This window comes from Plectropomus leopardus, chromosome 18, assembly GCF_026936395.1.
Source record: "Plectropomus leopardus strain MGB_pleo_1.0 chromosome 18, ASM2693639v1, whole genome shotgun sequence".
Taxonomy (NCBI): domain Eukaryota; kingdom Metazoa; phylum Chordata; class Actinopteri; order Perciformes; family Serranidae; genus Plectropomus; species Plectropomus leopardus.
In genome coordinates, this window is record NC_142193.1 from 9,176,886 (window position 1) to 9,194,651 (window position 17,766).

General features: G+C 39.8%; 1 protein-coding gene across 1 annotated transcript in view; it reads right to left on the reverse strand.

The window, feature by feature from the left end:
- Nucleotides 1-17,766, reverse strand: part of shank1 (SH3 and multiple ankyrin repeat domains 1) — a 133,486-nt gene that overhangs the window by 100,829 nt on the left and 14,891 nt on the right. The window contains exon 2 of the mRNA XM_042505266.2: nucleotides 4,914-5,483. Coding sequence (XP_042361200.2) covers nucleotides 4,914-5,432 — 519 coding nt within the window. The 5' untranslated portion in view covers nucleotides 5,433-5,483. The remainder of the gene's footprint in view (nucleotides 1-4,913; nucleotides 5,484-17,766) is intronic.

A 17,766-nucleotide genomic window follows, 5' to 3' on the forward strand; every position in this document is an offset into this window, starting at 1 on the left:
TATAGATCAGGAGGGCTTTGATTTTTTTGTGCTTGTCTTCTTTACAAAGTAAATGATAAAAAAATCTCACAAACTTCACATGTATTTCAATTAATTGATACTGTACTGAATTTCTATAAGATTCTTGTTGAGTGGTGTTAAGCGGTATTTGTACTTGTAAAAGACTATTTAAGATATTTACAATTATTGGGAGGAAATGGAAAGATGCAAGAATTCAATATAAGATACTGCTTAAAGGGACAGTTCACCCAAAAATCATTTATATACAGTATATATAAATATATACAAACACCCAGTTTCTCTGGATAATCCACAAGACTTGTGAGCAGTTTCATGCTGAAACAATTTTCATTTTTCTAAACCACACCCACCAGCCTTATCACTGTGCAGTAGGAATCATGCATCTACTGCTTTCATTATATTGTTGTCTTTCCTTCTTTACTTACACAAGTCAAATGCCATAAAGTTCTGTTATATTGCAGAAAAGGCAGAAAACTCCATGGTCAATATCTCCAACACTCTGCAATTCACACCAAAACAATCTAGAGTGATAAATAGCACTACAGGTAACAGCCCAGACACACCTGCGTGAGAGGAAATAACTCTACATAGCAGCAAGCAGGTGGGGTCTGTATTCGTCATTCAAAAAAAGGAAACCAGAAGACCGACAGGACAAATTAAAGACATCTAGCCTTAAAACTAGATTGCTACATATTTGCTCAAAGATTGTGGGCGTTGGATACCAGCTTTTGCTATCACACAAAAGATTTCGAGTCCCACAGGCTCGACTGAACAGGTTGAGAAATTCTTTTGTTACTCAGTCTGTCAGCCTATGAAATCAGAGTATTGCCTCTGAGTGTCCTCAGAGTACCTGAGTCAAACACTGAATGTAATAAGTAATGAGTAATATGTTGCACTGCATCCACTTTTCGTAATGTCTGTGGTGATTTGTAGCATGTAATGAATGATTTTTATGTTTGGTTAAGTGTTGTTTATATTTTTGTATTCTGGGACGCAAGACCAATTTCAGAATTATTTCTGACAATAAAGTCATGTAATGTAATGTAATCTAAAACAACATAACATAATGCTGACAGAAAAAAGGATATTTACTGTGCACTAGCACACAACACCAAGCACTAGGAACCATTTTGGCTCAAGCACTCAACGGCTAAAAAAATATCATCCTAACTTATATTATATTAAGTTTGTTTTCACGCCCTCTTGACCTTAGTTGTTTTTTTTACTTTCCTCACTTCCATTTCTCTTCTTTGACCTGAGCTCAAGTGCCGATCAAAGTGATTTAACTTTTTTCCACTTTTTTTGCCAATGTCTCTGACACCTCCAACACTGATTTAACATGCTAAATCAGCAGAAAAAAAGTCAACAAGATTTGACAAGGGATGATTAATGCCATCATTGCAGGACACACCACAAGACGAGGGCAGCAGATGGCCAACAACAAGAACGGCTGAATGTTGGTTTGGTGAGTCACAACCCTAAGAAATAAAATATATGATCAAGAGATGTTTATGTTCTATGTTCAGAGATTCCACGTCTTTATACAGAGTTGTATATAGAGCAATGGGCTGGTGATATATGGACTAAAGCAAAACTGTGAACATTCAGCACGATCATTTTCTACAGCTCTTTTTACATGGAACTGCGCACATTTTTGTTCAGTAACTTAAAACCAGATATTGATTTAGTATAAATGGATGATACACAAAGATTAAGGTAGTTATTTACATATAAAACATTTAGATTAGCTCATTATTTGGAGAAAGCATGGGAGATGAGAAAACAAGTTCTTTATTAAGATAAAATATAGATTCGTAAAATTTGCAAAATGTATGTTTCATTGTACAATTCATTTTTTACAAGAACACTGGTCATAGATTATGTTGCAATTTAATCTATTTTGTGTACCTACTTTTTCTTTTTGCTGATTTCTGTTAAACAATGACACTTGTTTTTTATTGTGATGGTGTCTTGTAAACCCATGTGAGATGGGCCAGAAATGACATGACACAGAAATAACTAATATAATAGTATTAATATTAATCATCAACCAAACCATCTCTGTGCCCATGATTTCTATTTCTATTTTTAGATACTTCAATCTCATTCCACCTTTATTTATGTGTCTTTTTCACTTTATCATCTGTATCTATCGCTGATTGTCTTCTTCAAACTACATTTATTTCTTTTCACCTGCCTTTCTACATCGATCTGCTTTAAATTGCTTCTATCTGTGTGTGCCTCCACTTACCTTTATCTCTAATCTCTTCTTTGTGTTTTTATTTACTCTATTTCCACCTTTTTCTGCCTCTACTTCCAAAGACCCAAGTCCAAGTGTCACAATTTACCTCAATCCATCTCTATGTGTTTTTACGTGACTGTCAAGTAGTTCCTGAGGTTTTGACCCCGAGCTTCAGTAAGCATTCTCCTCCCAAGCAATCCCATTTATCCATCTTTCTACAATTAAACTTTGATGCCGATTTGTTAGAATAAATAGGGAGTGGTGAATTATTTATGATTGGATTTAAAAACACTGAATCAAGCACACTCATGTATCCCAGCTCATGCACACTGCTGAAAACACCCATGCACAGATCAATAATAAATCACAAGGCAGCAAGAGGGAGGAAGAAGCGTTGAGCGAGGCATTTATAGTGCACTAGGATGGTAAATATAAAATATGGACACGCATACACACAGGCACTCAGAAATACATTTATTTAATTTGCAGTTTGATTCTTGCTGATGATTTATAAAGCCGACACATCACAGAAGCCTCGGTTGCTTAACAGAAAGGAGAAAAGAGGACAGACCGCTAATGTCTGAGGGAAACGAACGGCCTTCTGTTTGTCGAGCACAAAGGCAGTCTGGTTCAGCTTTAATCTGGCAGTGAGCAAAGATGCACACTCTCTTCTCTGTTTTTTTTCTCCTCAGCACAAAAATACACACTTGGATGCAGCCTCAGTCCCTTGCATCCCCTGCTCTTCATAATTCAATTAGCAGTACAATTGAGTTACTAATGATGATTCACTTTAACAGATCACTAATCAGAAAAACACAGAGGGGGAATAAAAGACAGAACAAAAATGCCTAGGTGTGTGGCATCTAGCAACCACTTTATTTTTCAAAATGAGGGAGAAAGACGTATTGTACATGGAGGCTGCTGCATCTTCAGCCCATGAAGCCTATTTAGACACACCTCTGATGGAAGCCTTCGCACTGATGTAAGACTACATCTGGGAAATGCAGAGTAATGGAGGATCGGCCTATCATGATTCTGGACAGCTCTCTTAAAACCAGTCACACTGAAAAGGGCTTTTCACGGCATGCTTTATCACACCATTTAGAAGCTCTTTGGCGACATTAAGCCAGAGGCAGCACTTCCCCCTCTGTTACCCTCCTCTCTTCACTTCAACTTCCCTCTCTTTGACTCTCTGTGAATCCTTTCTGGCTTCTAGTGTTTTTAAAATCAAATTCATTCCCACACATTTTCATTGTGATGGCCCTTGTGTGCGATTTGGCTCTGTCTCTCTCTCTCTCTCTCTCTCTTTCTCGGAGCTGGGTCACCTTGAAAGTCTCTCTCTCACCCTCTCAGATCAGTCACTTTGCTGATGAGTATTTGTGCTTCAGTCAGTTTTCCACCGGTGATGCAGGGAGATAGAAAGGGAGAGAGGGAGGGAGGGAGAATCTAATCGATACAATACGCCCAATCCTTGGAGACATGCAGTGTTTCTGGAGCAATGCACATTGCAGGTTTTGACTAAACTGACCACACATATTGCTATACTGCATGATGTCTGTATGAAGGCATAAACACCCACACCTTCTAAAAGACTGGAGGCAGTAGTTCAGCCTGTGGGGACTTGGCTTGGGAACTAAAGGGTCTCTGGTTCGAGTCTTCACATGAACCAAGTATGGAGTATGGACTGGCAGCTGGAGAGGTTCCACTTTACTTCCTGGGCACTGCTGAGGTGCCCTTGAACATATACCCACAGTCCTGTTACCTCGACGTTAACGCTGTTACCTCTGTCAGGACTGTTGCCATTGTAAGCGCCATTTGCTCTGATAGCACCATTAGATGCTAGCCACCATCATCCACCTCCATGCTGTGAGCCGTAAGCAGTTAATACCAGGACAGACTATGAATTATAGATGTGCTCTGAATGTCGCATACAACCCCTTTAAAGTGAAAGTTATCTACTTTGACCAAGGCTTTTTACTCTGTAACAAGAAATCCATCTACTCATCCATTTTTTATAACCACTCATCCTGTGAAGGGTCACAAGAATGACATCAAACAGAGGCCCAACAGGATTAGGGGCCCCAGAGCACTTCAGGCATGCTTTAACACAATGCATGTTAAAGGAATAGTTCAACATTTTGAGACATACTTACACTTGCTTTCTTTCAGAAGTTAGATGAGAAGATCACTCTCATGTCTCCACAGTAAGTATGAAGCTGCAGACAGGTAGCTCAGCTTAGCACAAAGACTGGAGACAGGGGGAATACCCACCATATCATCCTCCATTTACTCCCCCACCATTTTATTCTCAGCCAGAAAGCAAAATAAGCATATTCACAAGATGTCAAACTAGTTCTTTAAAGACAACACCAGCTGATGCAAGCTATGATGCATGAGTTGTGTTTTGAAAAGCAACAAAAACTAGACAGATATTTGTTAAAATGACCTACTTTCAGGGAGCACACAAGCATGTGTGCACTTACTGTTATTTTTTATGTAGTGAATCCTATAATCAATACTGGTTTAACTGGTAATGATTGTGTTAGAAAAAAAGGATGAGGTGTTCAAACTAATGGGACAAGGGCAGGGTGGGTTAGGGCCCTTTGTGTTTGTGATGTTGGCAGATTTTGTGGGTGTGTGTAGCACTGACCGTTTGCTTTATGTCTGGGATGCCAATGCGAAACACCATCATGGCAATGTGGGCGTCCTCAGATGGCACTGAGCCGGTGCTGCGCTCTTTCAGCCTCCTCTGCTGCTGCTGCTGCTGCTGCTGTTGTATGTGATTGGCTGGTTGTTGGTGCGTGGGTCCAGGATTGGACGAATAGGGGTTCGTGGTGTGTCCAGGGTTCCCTGACCGCATCTGTCTGTCCCCGGCGGCTCGTCCAGCCAGTTTACCTGACTGTCTGTGTCCCTCACCCCTGCCGCCCCGCGACAGGCCACCTCGCCTGACCTCCTCCACCAACTCCTCCTCATCATCTTCCTCCTCCCCCTCCAGCTCACCATTCTCTTCCTCCTCCTGGTCCTCATCACGCTCGTCTTCTTCCATTTCTTCCTCCTCCTCTTCTTCCTCCTCTTCCTCGTCCTCTGCCCCTGGATAAAGATGTCGATTGTTTCCCAGCATCCTTTGTTGCTCCTCGTCGCTGGACAGGGGGCTGAACGGCATCGTCATGGCGATAGAGAGGACGGCACCTGTGGCAACACCATCATTCCCAGAGAGACACTGCAACAGGGGGAGAAGAGAGAAAAAGTGATCAGAACAGAGACAAAGATAAACTACAGAACAAGTTTGTTAGTATAAAGTTTCTTCCCAGGCTGGAGGTCTTCACACAACTCTGGTCTCTATGGGAACAGACTGCTGCAGTTACAGACATGCAGTAATTCTAACCTCACCGCACAATGACATACTATTCACACCTCATGTATAAATGAACCCATTGGTGCTGTTAATTTTTCAGCTTCCAGACTCTCACCATAAATTCAGACATCCTGCCTGTGCTGTTACACTCAGGATTTGCCTGCAGTTGATTGATCCTTCAGGAGATTTCTGTGTCTGACGCATGAAGCATATCAGTATTTCACTCTGAGCGACAGTACTATGGCATTTATCATTATACTATATTGGAATGTGCTCTTATAAAGAGCTCTTCTGTGACACCTTTGACTTCAGACGGCACTGCCACAAAGAATAGTATCTATGGTAGCACTGTCTACAAGTAGGTCTATAAAGAGCAGCATAATTGAGGTCCTAGTTACATCATTACCTAGAGAATAAAACCTTGGAATAAAGAAAGAATTCTTCTGTAGATATGAAAGACATCAGATAAAAGACTGATAATGACGTAAGCTGGTCTCGATGTCCATGTGTCTTAGCCTTCTACACTATCCTGATGACGTAAGCTCAACATTCTGTATTGTTTGCTGTATCAGTCTGGACTCGCTGCCACCCTGCCTTGTATCCAGAAATTAAAATCTAGTTGACAACGTAAACAGGCAAACAGAACAGTAATAGCAGCCCCATTAAGCAAAAAGCCTAACTCTAACGTTAGTAGAGTAAACACAGCAATAAGTGAAGTTATTGAAGAAATACAGTCAATGACGACAATTAAACAAGAGCAAGAAAATGCAGAGTTTCTTGGAGGAAAACCTGTTTTCACTGTTCTTCCAAAGGTTTGATTTATCAACTGGCTCTGTTGGTTAAGAAGATTTTACCCAGTATAAGTCCACTGTTCATTGTTGTTTCTCCACTGATAGCACTAATGGAGGATAAATCATTGTGTTTTGGTGGCCTTCTCATCATTAGCTTGGTACAACCATCAGGCAATAATACATGGGACACGTATGTGCCCACATTTGAGCATGTCCATTATAATTAACTAAAGGTGCATTGCGCAACTCATCTCTATTTTTATATGGCTGGTCTATTTTTTCTTCTCTGCACATGGCTCCACAGCCCTCCAACAGATACAAACTACATAGAATTGTGTAAAAAATGAGCACATTCTGTTTTAAAGGATAAAAATGAATTCCTCACTGTACCAGAGGCCTTGCGAAGCAGCACAGCAACCTTAAACCTATTTTTACATTTCACATTGTAACAAATCAATCAAATCAACTCATCCTTTTCTTAAAACAACCCATTTAATTGATTCAGTAACAGTTAATATTGTCCACATTTCTGAACCCTCCATAACCAACTGCATTCTCACTTGGCAAAACTCAATATGCACAGTGAAGCTGTGGTGGCAACCACGTGTTACAAGGACGAAGTCTGTGTTACAGGTGAAAAACCCTGCTCCACTCCACCTTTGTGCTGCGTTGCATCTGCGCCCTGTGTATTTTGCTTGTTGCTTTTACGCAGGACATATTTTCATGACATTCATGAGTACAATTAAAATGTACTCATTTTGGACATACCAAAAGCTTGTTTAGTGACATCTTTAGCCTAAAAATATCAACTTTGCAACATAATCCTATAATGACAATTACAGGGATTGATTTTAATTACTCCACACCTTTTCCTCCAGTACTCCTGTCCTAATATAACCTCACTGCTGGGAAAACTGTAAAAAAAAAAAAAATAGAGAATCTAACAGTGCCGTTGGTCATGTACAGCATATTGTATTGTATGTTTTGCATGGTTGATTGAAATTAACAAAGATGTCAGACTTGTCTTGTTAGACTGAAGTTGCTGAGACCAATCAGCATCCTTGAACAATTGAAATGCCCAAAACAGTGTTTCAACCGAACAAAGCTACTTACTAATTCAGCTCCTTGAAGCTGTGTGAAAAAGCCAATAACATCATTCCCAGCAAACCAATATATCGGTCTAACTATCCACAGCAGACTATTCATCACTGCAAATCTCCTATACAGACACTCATAATGGACAACAGCTCTTCATGTGATAAACTATATACTCTTTTGCTCTTGCCATTGCCCCTGAGAGAGCCGAGAAGCCACTTCAGAGCATCAACGATGCAGCACTGCATTCGAGTGCAAGCTGAGCAAGATAACAGATCTGTCCCTGGTGGCTCCTGGTTGGCTCTGCGAGCTGTTTCAGGATTTTCAGCACCACTACATTCTGGACAGCTCCACACAGAACCAAACAGTAGAATAACAAACGGCGCTCAAATTCACACCAGAGGACTGAGCAATCAGCATAGAAGACATCTGATGTTGAAGTTACCGAGTTAAGCTTAAGTACAGTTTTTTACTACTCCTGTTGCAGATTAAAGTTCTGTACATACAAACATTTCAGAACTGAATGCACCAGTGATCTGAACACTATCAAAAAACAAGACTGTACAAAACTAGATTTTAATTGATGGCGTATCATCTAAACATTCATCTGGGGGGAAAAATCTGTTTCTAGTTGCTGTTTGTTTTCATTTTACTTCATATGAATATCAAGTACAGAATAATGAAGCAACTGAATGTGTGTGTCTGTGTGTGAGATGAGGCAGCTGAAAGACAGAGAAATCAGAGCATGTTGTGAAGGGGGGAAAAAAGTCTTGGATACATAATGTCAAGACTTTCCTCATGGAACACTTAGATAAAAGTACCAGCTGTCCAGTTTGACAGGAAACACAAAGGCAGAATAAAAGCTGAAGAGCCACAAGAAGATGAAAAAGAAAAGGGAAAGATGGACAACAGCACTTGGCACTTCCTTTCATGTCAATTAGGATGGTAATAAAACAAGTATTCCAGTGCTGGAAAGACAGTATTTTCATTAAACTGGGTTGTCTATGCAGTAGCAACAGTTTTTGAAATTGGTGCTGTATGACCAGAAAAAAACAGAAAAAGGGCTGTGGCATTTGCTTTTGCCCAATAGGTAGAAAACCTATAGCTACCAGAATGCACTACACCGCACCAAACCAGTAGGCTTAACACTCCTGCTGGTGGATGACAATGTGAGCTTGTCCATTTTTCCACAAGAGGTAATATGGCAGCTGGCTGGTAACAAACAATCTCAAATTGAAGTGTAACAGCGGCTTAAATATGTTTCTAAAGACATTTTAAGCAAGAAATAGGCATAACAGTGACAGAGTATTGGTTTATATTTGATCAGCGCTGCTAAGTTTGACCATTTGATCTGAGTTTGAGAAAGATAAGGAGAAGAGAGCTTCTATGCTGTTTGTGTCCTACGGGCAGGCATTCAAAAATGAGGAAATACAATCTGTAGTTCGAGCAACAGCCCCAGAGGCACTGAAAATCATTAAAAATCATTGAGATGAGCAGGAAGATCTGGACAATGTTTAGATGGAGGGACGTTTGCCTCAGTTCATTTACACATACTACTCATGTTGTTATAATACAAAGCTGGCTGGAAGTCTGCAAAGTTTCCCTTTAAGTCTTTAAAAATAAAAGCATGGCAATAACTGAAAATTATTACAACTTTCCAGGGACACTTTATCATATATCATTTATTTGATGCAAGTGGAGCAATATATACCTACTGTGTGCAATTTAGAGGGAATACCAAAGAAATGGAACCACTTTACAGAAAATTAGAATTATTGCCATAATCATTAACTTGTTCCAACAAAAGCACACTTTGAAGCCAGCATCTAAACATCTTGTTAAATTTGACAGGTGTTCTTCTGTTTGGAGAACATATATGATAGTGCCGTCTCTCTTTCAATTTCTCCTCACTTCTAGCACAAACAAACACACTGAGTGCAGGGCTGTTTGTGACAAATACAGACTCTGGCGGCATTTCAGCCTCCAACTTTTGAAAGCCTATTAGCAGGCAAACTTCTGTTCACAGTCATGAACAAAGACGGAGACGGCAGACAAGTGTGTAGCAAACTGTAGAAGTTTAGCAGACACAACATCCAGATTGTATTACCCAACCAAGATAACCAAGGACAAATGATGAATCATTATTATTACTTCATAAGCATTATTGGTGCATTGACCTGTAAGCTGTATTTTAAATATTACTCATACTCCTGCACATTCACTTATGAGTTGTTAAATCCACATTAATATTTTATGATCTCAACCTATGTTTTTCATGTTAAATCTTTATGACTACCGTAGTGAATAGTAACTACTGGCATAAGATAAATGTAATGGAGCAAATTGTGCAGTATGTCAAAGTTGCACAAAATGAAAGCTCCTATGTATGCAAAATATACTTAATTACAGTATTTGAGTAATGTAAATTTAAGTATTAACTGGGCTTTTGTAATAAAGTTATGTTATAACGAGTTAAAGCTAGATAAATTGCATTTTTAAGCTTTGGAAAAGGTTAAAAAGCCTCTCTTAAATATCAATAAAAATTAATGAGGCCTCTTACATTAAGTTATTTCTAACAATTTAGAGGAGTGCTGGAGGTATGAAAGAAAAATGACAAAATTAAGCAAGTTGTGAGACTAAATAGAGAGCGTGAATAGACCACAGGGGAGGAGAAGAGGGCTGGAAACCAAATTGTTGGAGGGAATTGATGAACAAAAGAGACAAGGGCACAGAAACAAAGGCGGAGAGAGAGGGAGAAAGATGCAACGTTGGTACTGTCTTGTCAGAAAGCTGACCAACCAGGAAAGGAAACCTCCAGCAGATATGATAATAAATGGAAGTGAACAATCCATATTTTTGCATAGTGCTGAGTAATCAAAGATAGGGGAAACTACAGGGGAAGGAGAGGGAAGAGGACAAAGGGGGAGTCAGGTAAGGGGGTGTGATTAGCAAGAGAAAGGAGAAGAGTAACAGAGGGAGGAAATACAAATATAAAAGGTTGTTTAACAAAGGGGAGTGAAAGCGCATCACAAACAAAAAAAGCTAAAATGCTAAATGCTAACACATCGTAAACCCCTCTTCCACTAAAATTAGGAGGTGTACACAGGTTTTGCCTACAGTCGTGTACACAGCGCTCTAGTAGACGAGTATACCTTCTGGGGTCTTTTTTGTTTTGTTTTTTACTGGTGCGTCACGTTCAACATCACAGACTGGCCAGAAAACAGGTTAGTAAACAATAGAAAGCAGCACGGAGCACAGTGAAAATATTACAGTGGTTACAGCTTTTTTACATCTCTTATTCAGTCTCTCTTTCAAACTCGGTTGCCACAACGAAATCATCCGCCGCCACAGTTAGATTTTTCGAGCTGGACTGTTAATTCGGAGTGGCACTGAAACACACACACACACACATACACACACACACACACATATATATATACTGTATATACACACTGTTAGGTTATTCATAGCAAAGCATAGGCAGAGTTGAGCAGCAGAATTTCAGATGCATTAAAAGTGAAATTAAACCATTAATTCTGCTGGGCTTAAAACTTTGCTTTCACTTACAAACATCTGCAACCATCTCTTATCCATTGATCTGATCTAATCAGATGTGAATGTATCAAAAGATCAATTATCCACCATGCGAGTGACATTCAGTTGCAGAGGAGAAAAAGAACTCATGGAGAGCTCCACCTGCTGCACTGTATTCACAGACCTGCAAAAACGTTGCATAAGAGTGAGAGCTGGAAGATGGGAAACCCAGGCATTTAAAAGATGAGACCCCCACCAGGAACTGAATGTGTAAAAATATTTTCTAGGGAAAGAACAAAGGTTCACAGTATTAAGAATAATATTAGTAGGGGGAGTCAACCACAATGTTCCCTGCCCCCTCAGGGTCCTGAAGGGACAACAGACTGAAGTGAATCACCTTCTCAAAGAGCAAATGATACGCTGTGCTGAGATGGAGGAGGCGAGGATAGATGGCAGTGTAGAAGTGCACCATCATTGTCTTTGGCAGGTTGGACTTCATCAGCTGCCTCAGGAAGTAAATTCTCTTCTGTGCCTTTTATAATTTCATTTATATCATTTGCTAATTAGCAACAATGACAAATTACACCTGAGGCTGAAGGGAATGTCATTTGTTTCGCAGATCATAAACCATATGAGTGGAAAAATGAACTGATGCTGGCACAGAGAAAAGATTGCGGGATCATCTCCATTATTTAAGGTCATCATGAGGTGGTCATGAATGTGTGCACTAAGTTTCATGGGAAGACATTCAATAGCTGTCTAGATACTTTGCCTAAAAACACAATTGTAAACCTCACGTTGGTGCTACAGGAATACAGGGGGTTGCCAAAGTCATTACGATAGATCTTCCAAGGAAGCTAAATATCTTCACCTTATTTTATGGTAATCCACCCAAAAGTTGTATAGAAACCACAACTGTCAACATCATAGTGACACAACAGGAAAAAAAGAAAGAGGACGATGAAAGTTGATAGGAATTGTCCTCAAGGGACCATGAATGTCTGTACAAAATTTCATGTCAATCCAGTCAATAGTTGTTGAGATATTTCAGTTGGGACCAAAGTGATGGATGACCCAGCGACAGATAGACATTGCTCTCCACAGAGCCATGCCGCGAGCATGGCTGAAAATATGAGGGGCTAGCTAAGAGGAAAGAGGAGTACATCGCAAAGGGCAAAGTGCCAGAGAGACAAGAAAATGACATGCATAGCTGGAGGACAGTGAGTGATAGTGAGAGAAGGAGAGGGAGTATAGAAAGTACAGATATTGTGATGGAACAGGAAGACAAAAGAGCACTGAAGGAGAATAACGAGAAAAGGAGTTGAATGTGAGAGGTGGCTGTGAAATCAGAGGTGTGAACTCACTCTGGATGAGCGGTGAAGAGCAGGGAAGAGCAGAAGGCAGAAAGGATGAAGGTGGGGTCGTATCATGAAAGCAATGCCAACATTTTTTTGGTTGACGTTGCCAAAGCCAGAGCTTGTATTGATGTTCATCATTTTTGGACTCTGTCTGCATTTTCATGCCAAAAAATTGAAAGGAGTCCCTCTTTTTTGTAATATGTGTAGAAAAGGCTCTGAAATAGCATTTATAAGCACTGTAAGCCATAATGACTTTTTTATGATGAGGAGAACCTTAAAGCAGGCAAAAGAAGGTTTTATTGCAGGCTTTACAGACTGGCACCTTGAAGCTGTTGAGTAAAATCCACCCACACCACAGAGCAATCATCGACCTTCTGAAAGTGACTGGTGTGATGGACCTGTTCGTTACACATTCTTAGTTATCTATTCTTTTTTTTTTTTCAAGGTTGATTTTAGCAAGATATTGGCTGATCTTCAAGGATGGAGCAGAGAAAATGAATGTGGAGTTAAAAGGCTGAAAAAACTTTTGAGAGAATCACTCATCGTCAATTAAGCTGGAACAGGTCAGGACAGAGGGAGAATTATGAGAGAGGAAAAAGTGATAATCAGTTCCCAAGAGAAAAGTCATGACTCATACATAAAAGACCTTCATAATGAAAGCTCTGTGCATGTGAGTTTATGTGTGTCTCTGAGTGGAGATGAAGAGGGCGATGGAGCGATTAGATATTGCCTAATGCCAACAAGTGATAATCATCTCTCCCGCTTCATATCTCACTGTCATAAATCTTTATCTCTCTTTCACTCTCTATCATTTTCCTCGGAGAGCTGTGTCAGTTTCAGGTCGTGCCATTTACACTTTAAGTCAGGTCAGAAACTTAAAACTAAATTAACCCAGCTTACCCTCGCCTCGTCGAGCAATCAGAGATGTTCACTCCACGAGGGAAGTGAGAACACCCTGTATGAACAGCTGGCGAACTCAATCAATTTTCAAATTACAGATGTACCAGCTGCACAAAGGAAAGTGTACAAGATACTTTTAACATAATATTAATGAGATTCTAGCAGTCACTTATTGTCAATGTATAATATTTTGCACATGATTTTGTAATGCGTCTGTGATGTGTTTGGGTAGCCAGTTGTGCTCAATCTGCTTTGTTACCCAAATTACTGTATATCCCATACCTTCAAATAAAGTAAGAGACACAATCGGATATAGATTATACATTATGTCTCTTATGTACCAGGGCTGCATCTGACTTAGAGTTATGTCAGTCAAATGAGATTTGGCTGTTAAATACAAATATTCAACTATTCCTTTTATCCAAAAAGAGTTTGAAAATCTGAACAGGGTTTAGCGGAACATTATGTGTGACAGTAACATTCACGTAATGCAGTAAACAAGCTAACTACATTAACGAGGGGTCACAAATGTGCAACATCATTTTTTGCCTACACTAAATATCAAACCATAGCCAGAGATCATATTAAGTTGCTGCAAGCTGTAAATTCACCATCTCTAAGCAGAGGGCAGAAGATAACGTTATCTCATTGCTGACCAGGGAAGGCCTCTCTCTTTCTCTTGGCATGCATGTATGCAGCTGCCTGTACTGAAGAGCAGTGTGAAAGCGGGTATCACTAACTGTGGAGCTTAATTTACACTGCACAGTGAATGACAAAAAAAAGAAAAAGAAACTGCTCAACTTGAAGGAATCCCAGTCAACTAAGTGATCTCCAACTGATGATTCCAACCTTCAAGGGACAGCCCTATCATCTACATTATAAACGAGAGGTACAAATGACTGCACTGTACTTTATTCAATTATGGGACCATGTACATCATTCAATGTACAGTCCAACATATAAATTTACTGATTTAATAGAAGTACTTATACATTTTGTGAAACAGGCTTTTCCACTTCCTTGCCAAGATTTAGTTAAGAGTAATGATACCACTCTGTCTGTACAGTAAAAGCGTTGTGCAGTGCACAGCTTTTATAAGCATGAATGGAGCGCTGTCCTGGAACACGATGCCCAGTGTTTCCTTATTCATCTGAAGGCAAAACAGCAAGCTCCATCTAAAGATTTATTTTGACAGAGCTGATTATTGTTGGAACAGTGGACATCTAGATCACTAGTAAGAGTAACCAAGATGGTTTGGGTGTTTTTTTTTTTGTTGTTGTTTCTATCGAGTTCGAATGAAGTGTGCCTTATGAGTTAACAAGAATATTAAGCCTTGTCAGTCTTCCGTGACCGAGAGAAAGTTGAATTCAAAAGGTTAACAGCTGTATTTCTCTGTTTAATAAGGAAAATATGTGTAAGGATAATTTTTCTTGTTATTTTGTGGGTTTCTATTCTGTAGTTATTAATCTGAAAAGCTGAAAATAAGTAGCACACTGGCTGGGGGGGGTAAGGGGTTGTGCCGCACACATTTCTGGAGGGTATGAAGGTATGAAATATTACATACAGCCCAAGCCTAGTTGGGACATTTCCAACTATATTTGTAGCGAGCAAACCATGTATTCTAAACAAAAAATATGATGCTTTAGTCACCCTAACTAAGTGGGTTTTGTGCCTAAACTTAACTACATGTTAAATACAGTGCCGTCACAACATAAAATATAAAATTTGGATAGTAAGTTTCAACATATCTGCTATAAACGTACAAATGTAACATATCCAGTGTTTGCAAGTAAAATGGCAACATTTAAAGCACCTTAAATGTCTTGAAATCAATAATATAAGTATAAGTTTATATAGAGTAGGCAGTTAATGGGCATTAGGAGATGGAAAACTGTATGCATTTTACTAGCAGTGTTGTGTTTGATTTGCTGTAAATTCACTTGTACGCTCGCAAACATCTGACAGCATTTATATTTATCTCTTCTGTCAGCAGAGTTGCTTTCAATAGCGTTTGTTGTTGAGACTCAGATTTAAGACACAGCAGTGTGTTATGCACCCACAGGCTATGTCATTCTTGCTTTTTATAATGTGTTGATATGCTGCTGTGTTGTGTATACAGTAAAGTTATTCCTGAATTTTAATCACTGACTAGCAGCCTTTTACAGCATGTGAAACAACATTTTGGTCATTAATTTTAGCTGCGTTGGCTGTAAAAAACTAAATATGATACATCACTCATTGATTTGTTTTACGTGTGTCCCAAGACACCTGAAGCACATCCATCAGATTCATCCTGGTGGTAACCCTGACCTAGAAAGCAAAGACACATAACCACTAGCTGTTTTTTGGCCTTACAAAAATGTTTGAGGCCGTTTTAACATTCACTGCACATTCAGAATCTTTTGTAGTCAATTGTGAATTCCAGTTGTGATTTACCCAGTATGCACTCAAGCTCAAATCAAGAAATTAAACAGGTGGCTGGTGGCTCAGGTGGCAACACATTTGTCAAAAAAAAAAGAAATGTTAAGATATTCATGGATGGGAAACAAGTGAGATGAGCCATTTAACATCTGTTTCAAAAGACGCAACACTCACAGGAGGAAGTGGCATGTTTAGCTAATCCGTGTTTTGGCGAGGGAAGATGGATTTGATCTCTGTTTGTTAACTCAAGACACAGTTGCCAGGTGTAAATGTAATCCAAATAAATCCTGTTTCATACACACGCCACAGTTGAACCTGACATTAGTGGCAGAAGACAATGAGCAGAGGGAAATAGGGCTATGAGGCAGCATTTCTGCTTCTACTTGAGGGGTTTTTATGCCACAGAAGTGAGAGGGGAAATGAGGTAACTTTGTTGGGTGACTTGCTAAAGTCTTGACCTGGTTTTACTAAGCTTCAATCCATCTATCTGTGTGATGCCATCAAAAGACTGATATCCCACCAGCACAGTGACATTTAACCTCCCTCCCTCTCTATTTTTATCTCTTTCAAACACACATGTATCTTCATGTGCTCTCTCTCTCTATCTTCCTCTTTGGTTCACCCTCTCTTTTACAGTATGTAGGACATTGGGTGTATATAGATAGATATTTTCAGTGTCTTGGTCCCCAGGAAATTTCGCTGGGAAACTTCCAAAGAACAGATCGCCCCACTTTCCTGCCACTAAACTGGAACGGCCAATTTCCTTCCCTCCTTGTTTGACATCTACACACAAAATGGCACTCTGTTGCGCACAAATGGACTCAACCCTCCTGTACAGCCTGTTTGTGTGAGTGAGTGTGTGTGTGTGTGTGTGTGTGTGTGTGTGTGTGTGTGTGTGTGTGTGTGTGTGTGTGTGTGTGTGTGTAAGGACTTGCATCCACCGCCGCAATCCCTGATCAAGCTGTGCATACAGATGGATGAAGGCTAATAATGTGTGTAAACTTTGACCCTCTGGTCAATTGAGTACATATGCAATCATCCTCCAGTAGGGACCTTAACGTCACAGTAAATGTCGATCTAAACTGCAAGAACCCAGGAGAGTCCGAACGAAGCACAATGAAGCCACGTGTTCTACGCACATTCACATGTAACCATCCCTTGTGCTGTTAAACTAGGGTGAGCGCCGGTGGAGGAACCTGGTTTGAGTAAAAGAAGAGAGGGCGGGGTGCACAACAGCGTCACTTGTGTTTTCATCATGGAAATTTCGTAGAATTAGGCCCAGGACAACTCTGAAAAGAAGACCAGCACATGTTGTGTCCCAGAATACCCCTTCTGTGCAACCTACACTCACCGATGTCAAGATACAGTCTCTCCACTAAGCACGCCAACAAGAACACAAACAGCCATGCTAGCACCCATGTGGGACTGTACTTGTATACTGGTGATTTGATCTAAAGGCTAAAATCTGCATACCAAAATGCTCACAATGATAATGCTAACTTGCTGATGCTGAGAAGGTATAATGTTTGCCATGTTCACAATCTTAAGGCCTTTAAGGAGCCGGGTATTTTCATTTCGTGTGATTAATTCTGACATTAATGTATTCTTTCAAACTATTGTTTTTGTCGTGAGTACTTTCACACAGAACAAAAAAGCAGCAAAAAAACTGCCTCCTTTTGTTTTCAAAAATGGGGTTGATTTCTCTGTTGCATTGCGTATACAGGCAACAAATCACACTGCACCTATACTTATGAGAATCATAAAACAACAACACGGAGACGCCACTGTCCGAGCCAAGACTGCAAATTTTATAACCCCTTTTAACCTTAACAATAGCAGCCAATACCAGATCCACTCGTTCCATTCTTACTTAACAGTTTCCCAGAGGAAACTCAAATTCACTCAGAGCATTTTGCTAAAAAGGACACTCAATAAAATACAGTTGCATGGGCTATACAACATATGTGCATTGCTGCTGGTGCATCTATTCCCATCAAAACCATTGTTTTAAGATTATTTTATTTAGCATTTTTGCTGTTTTTTACAAAT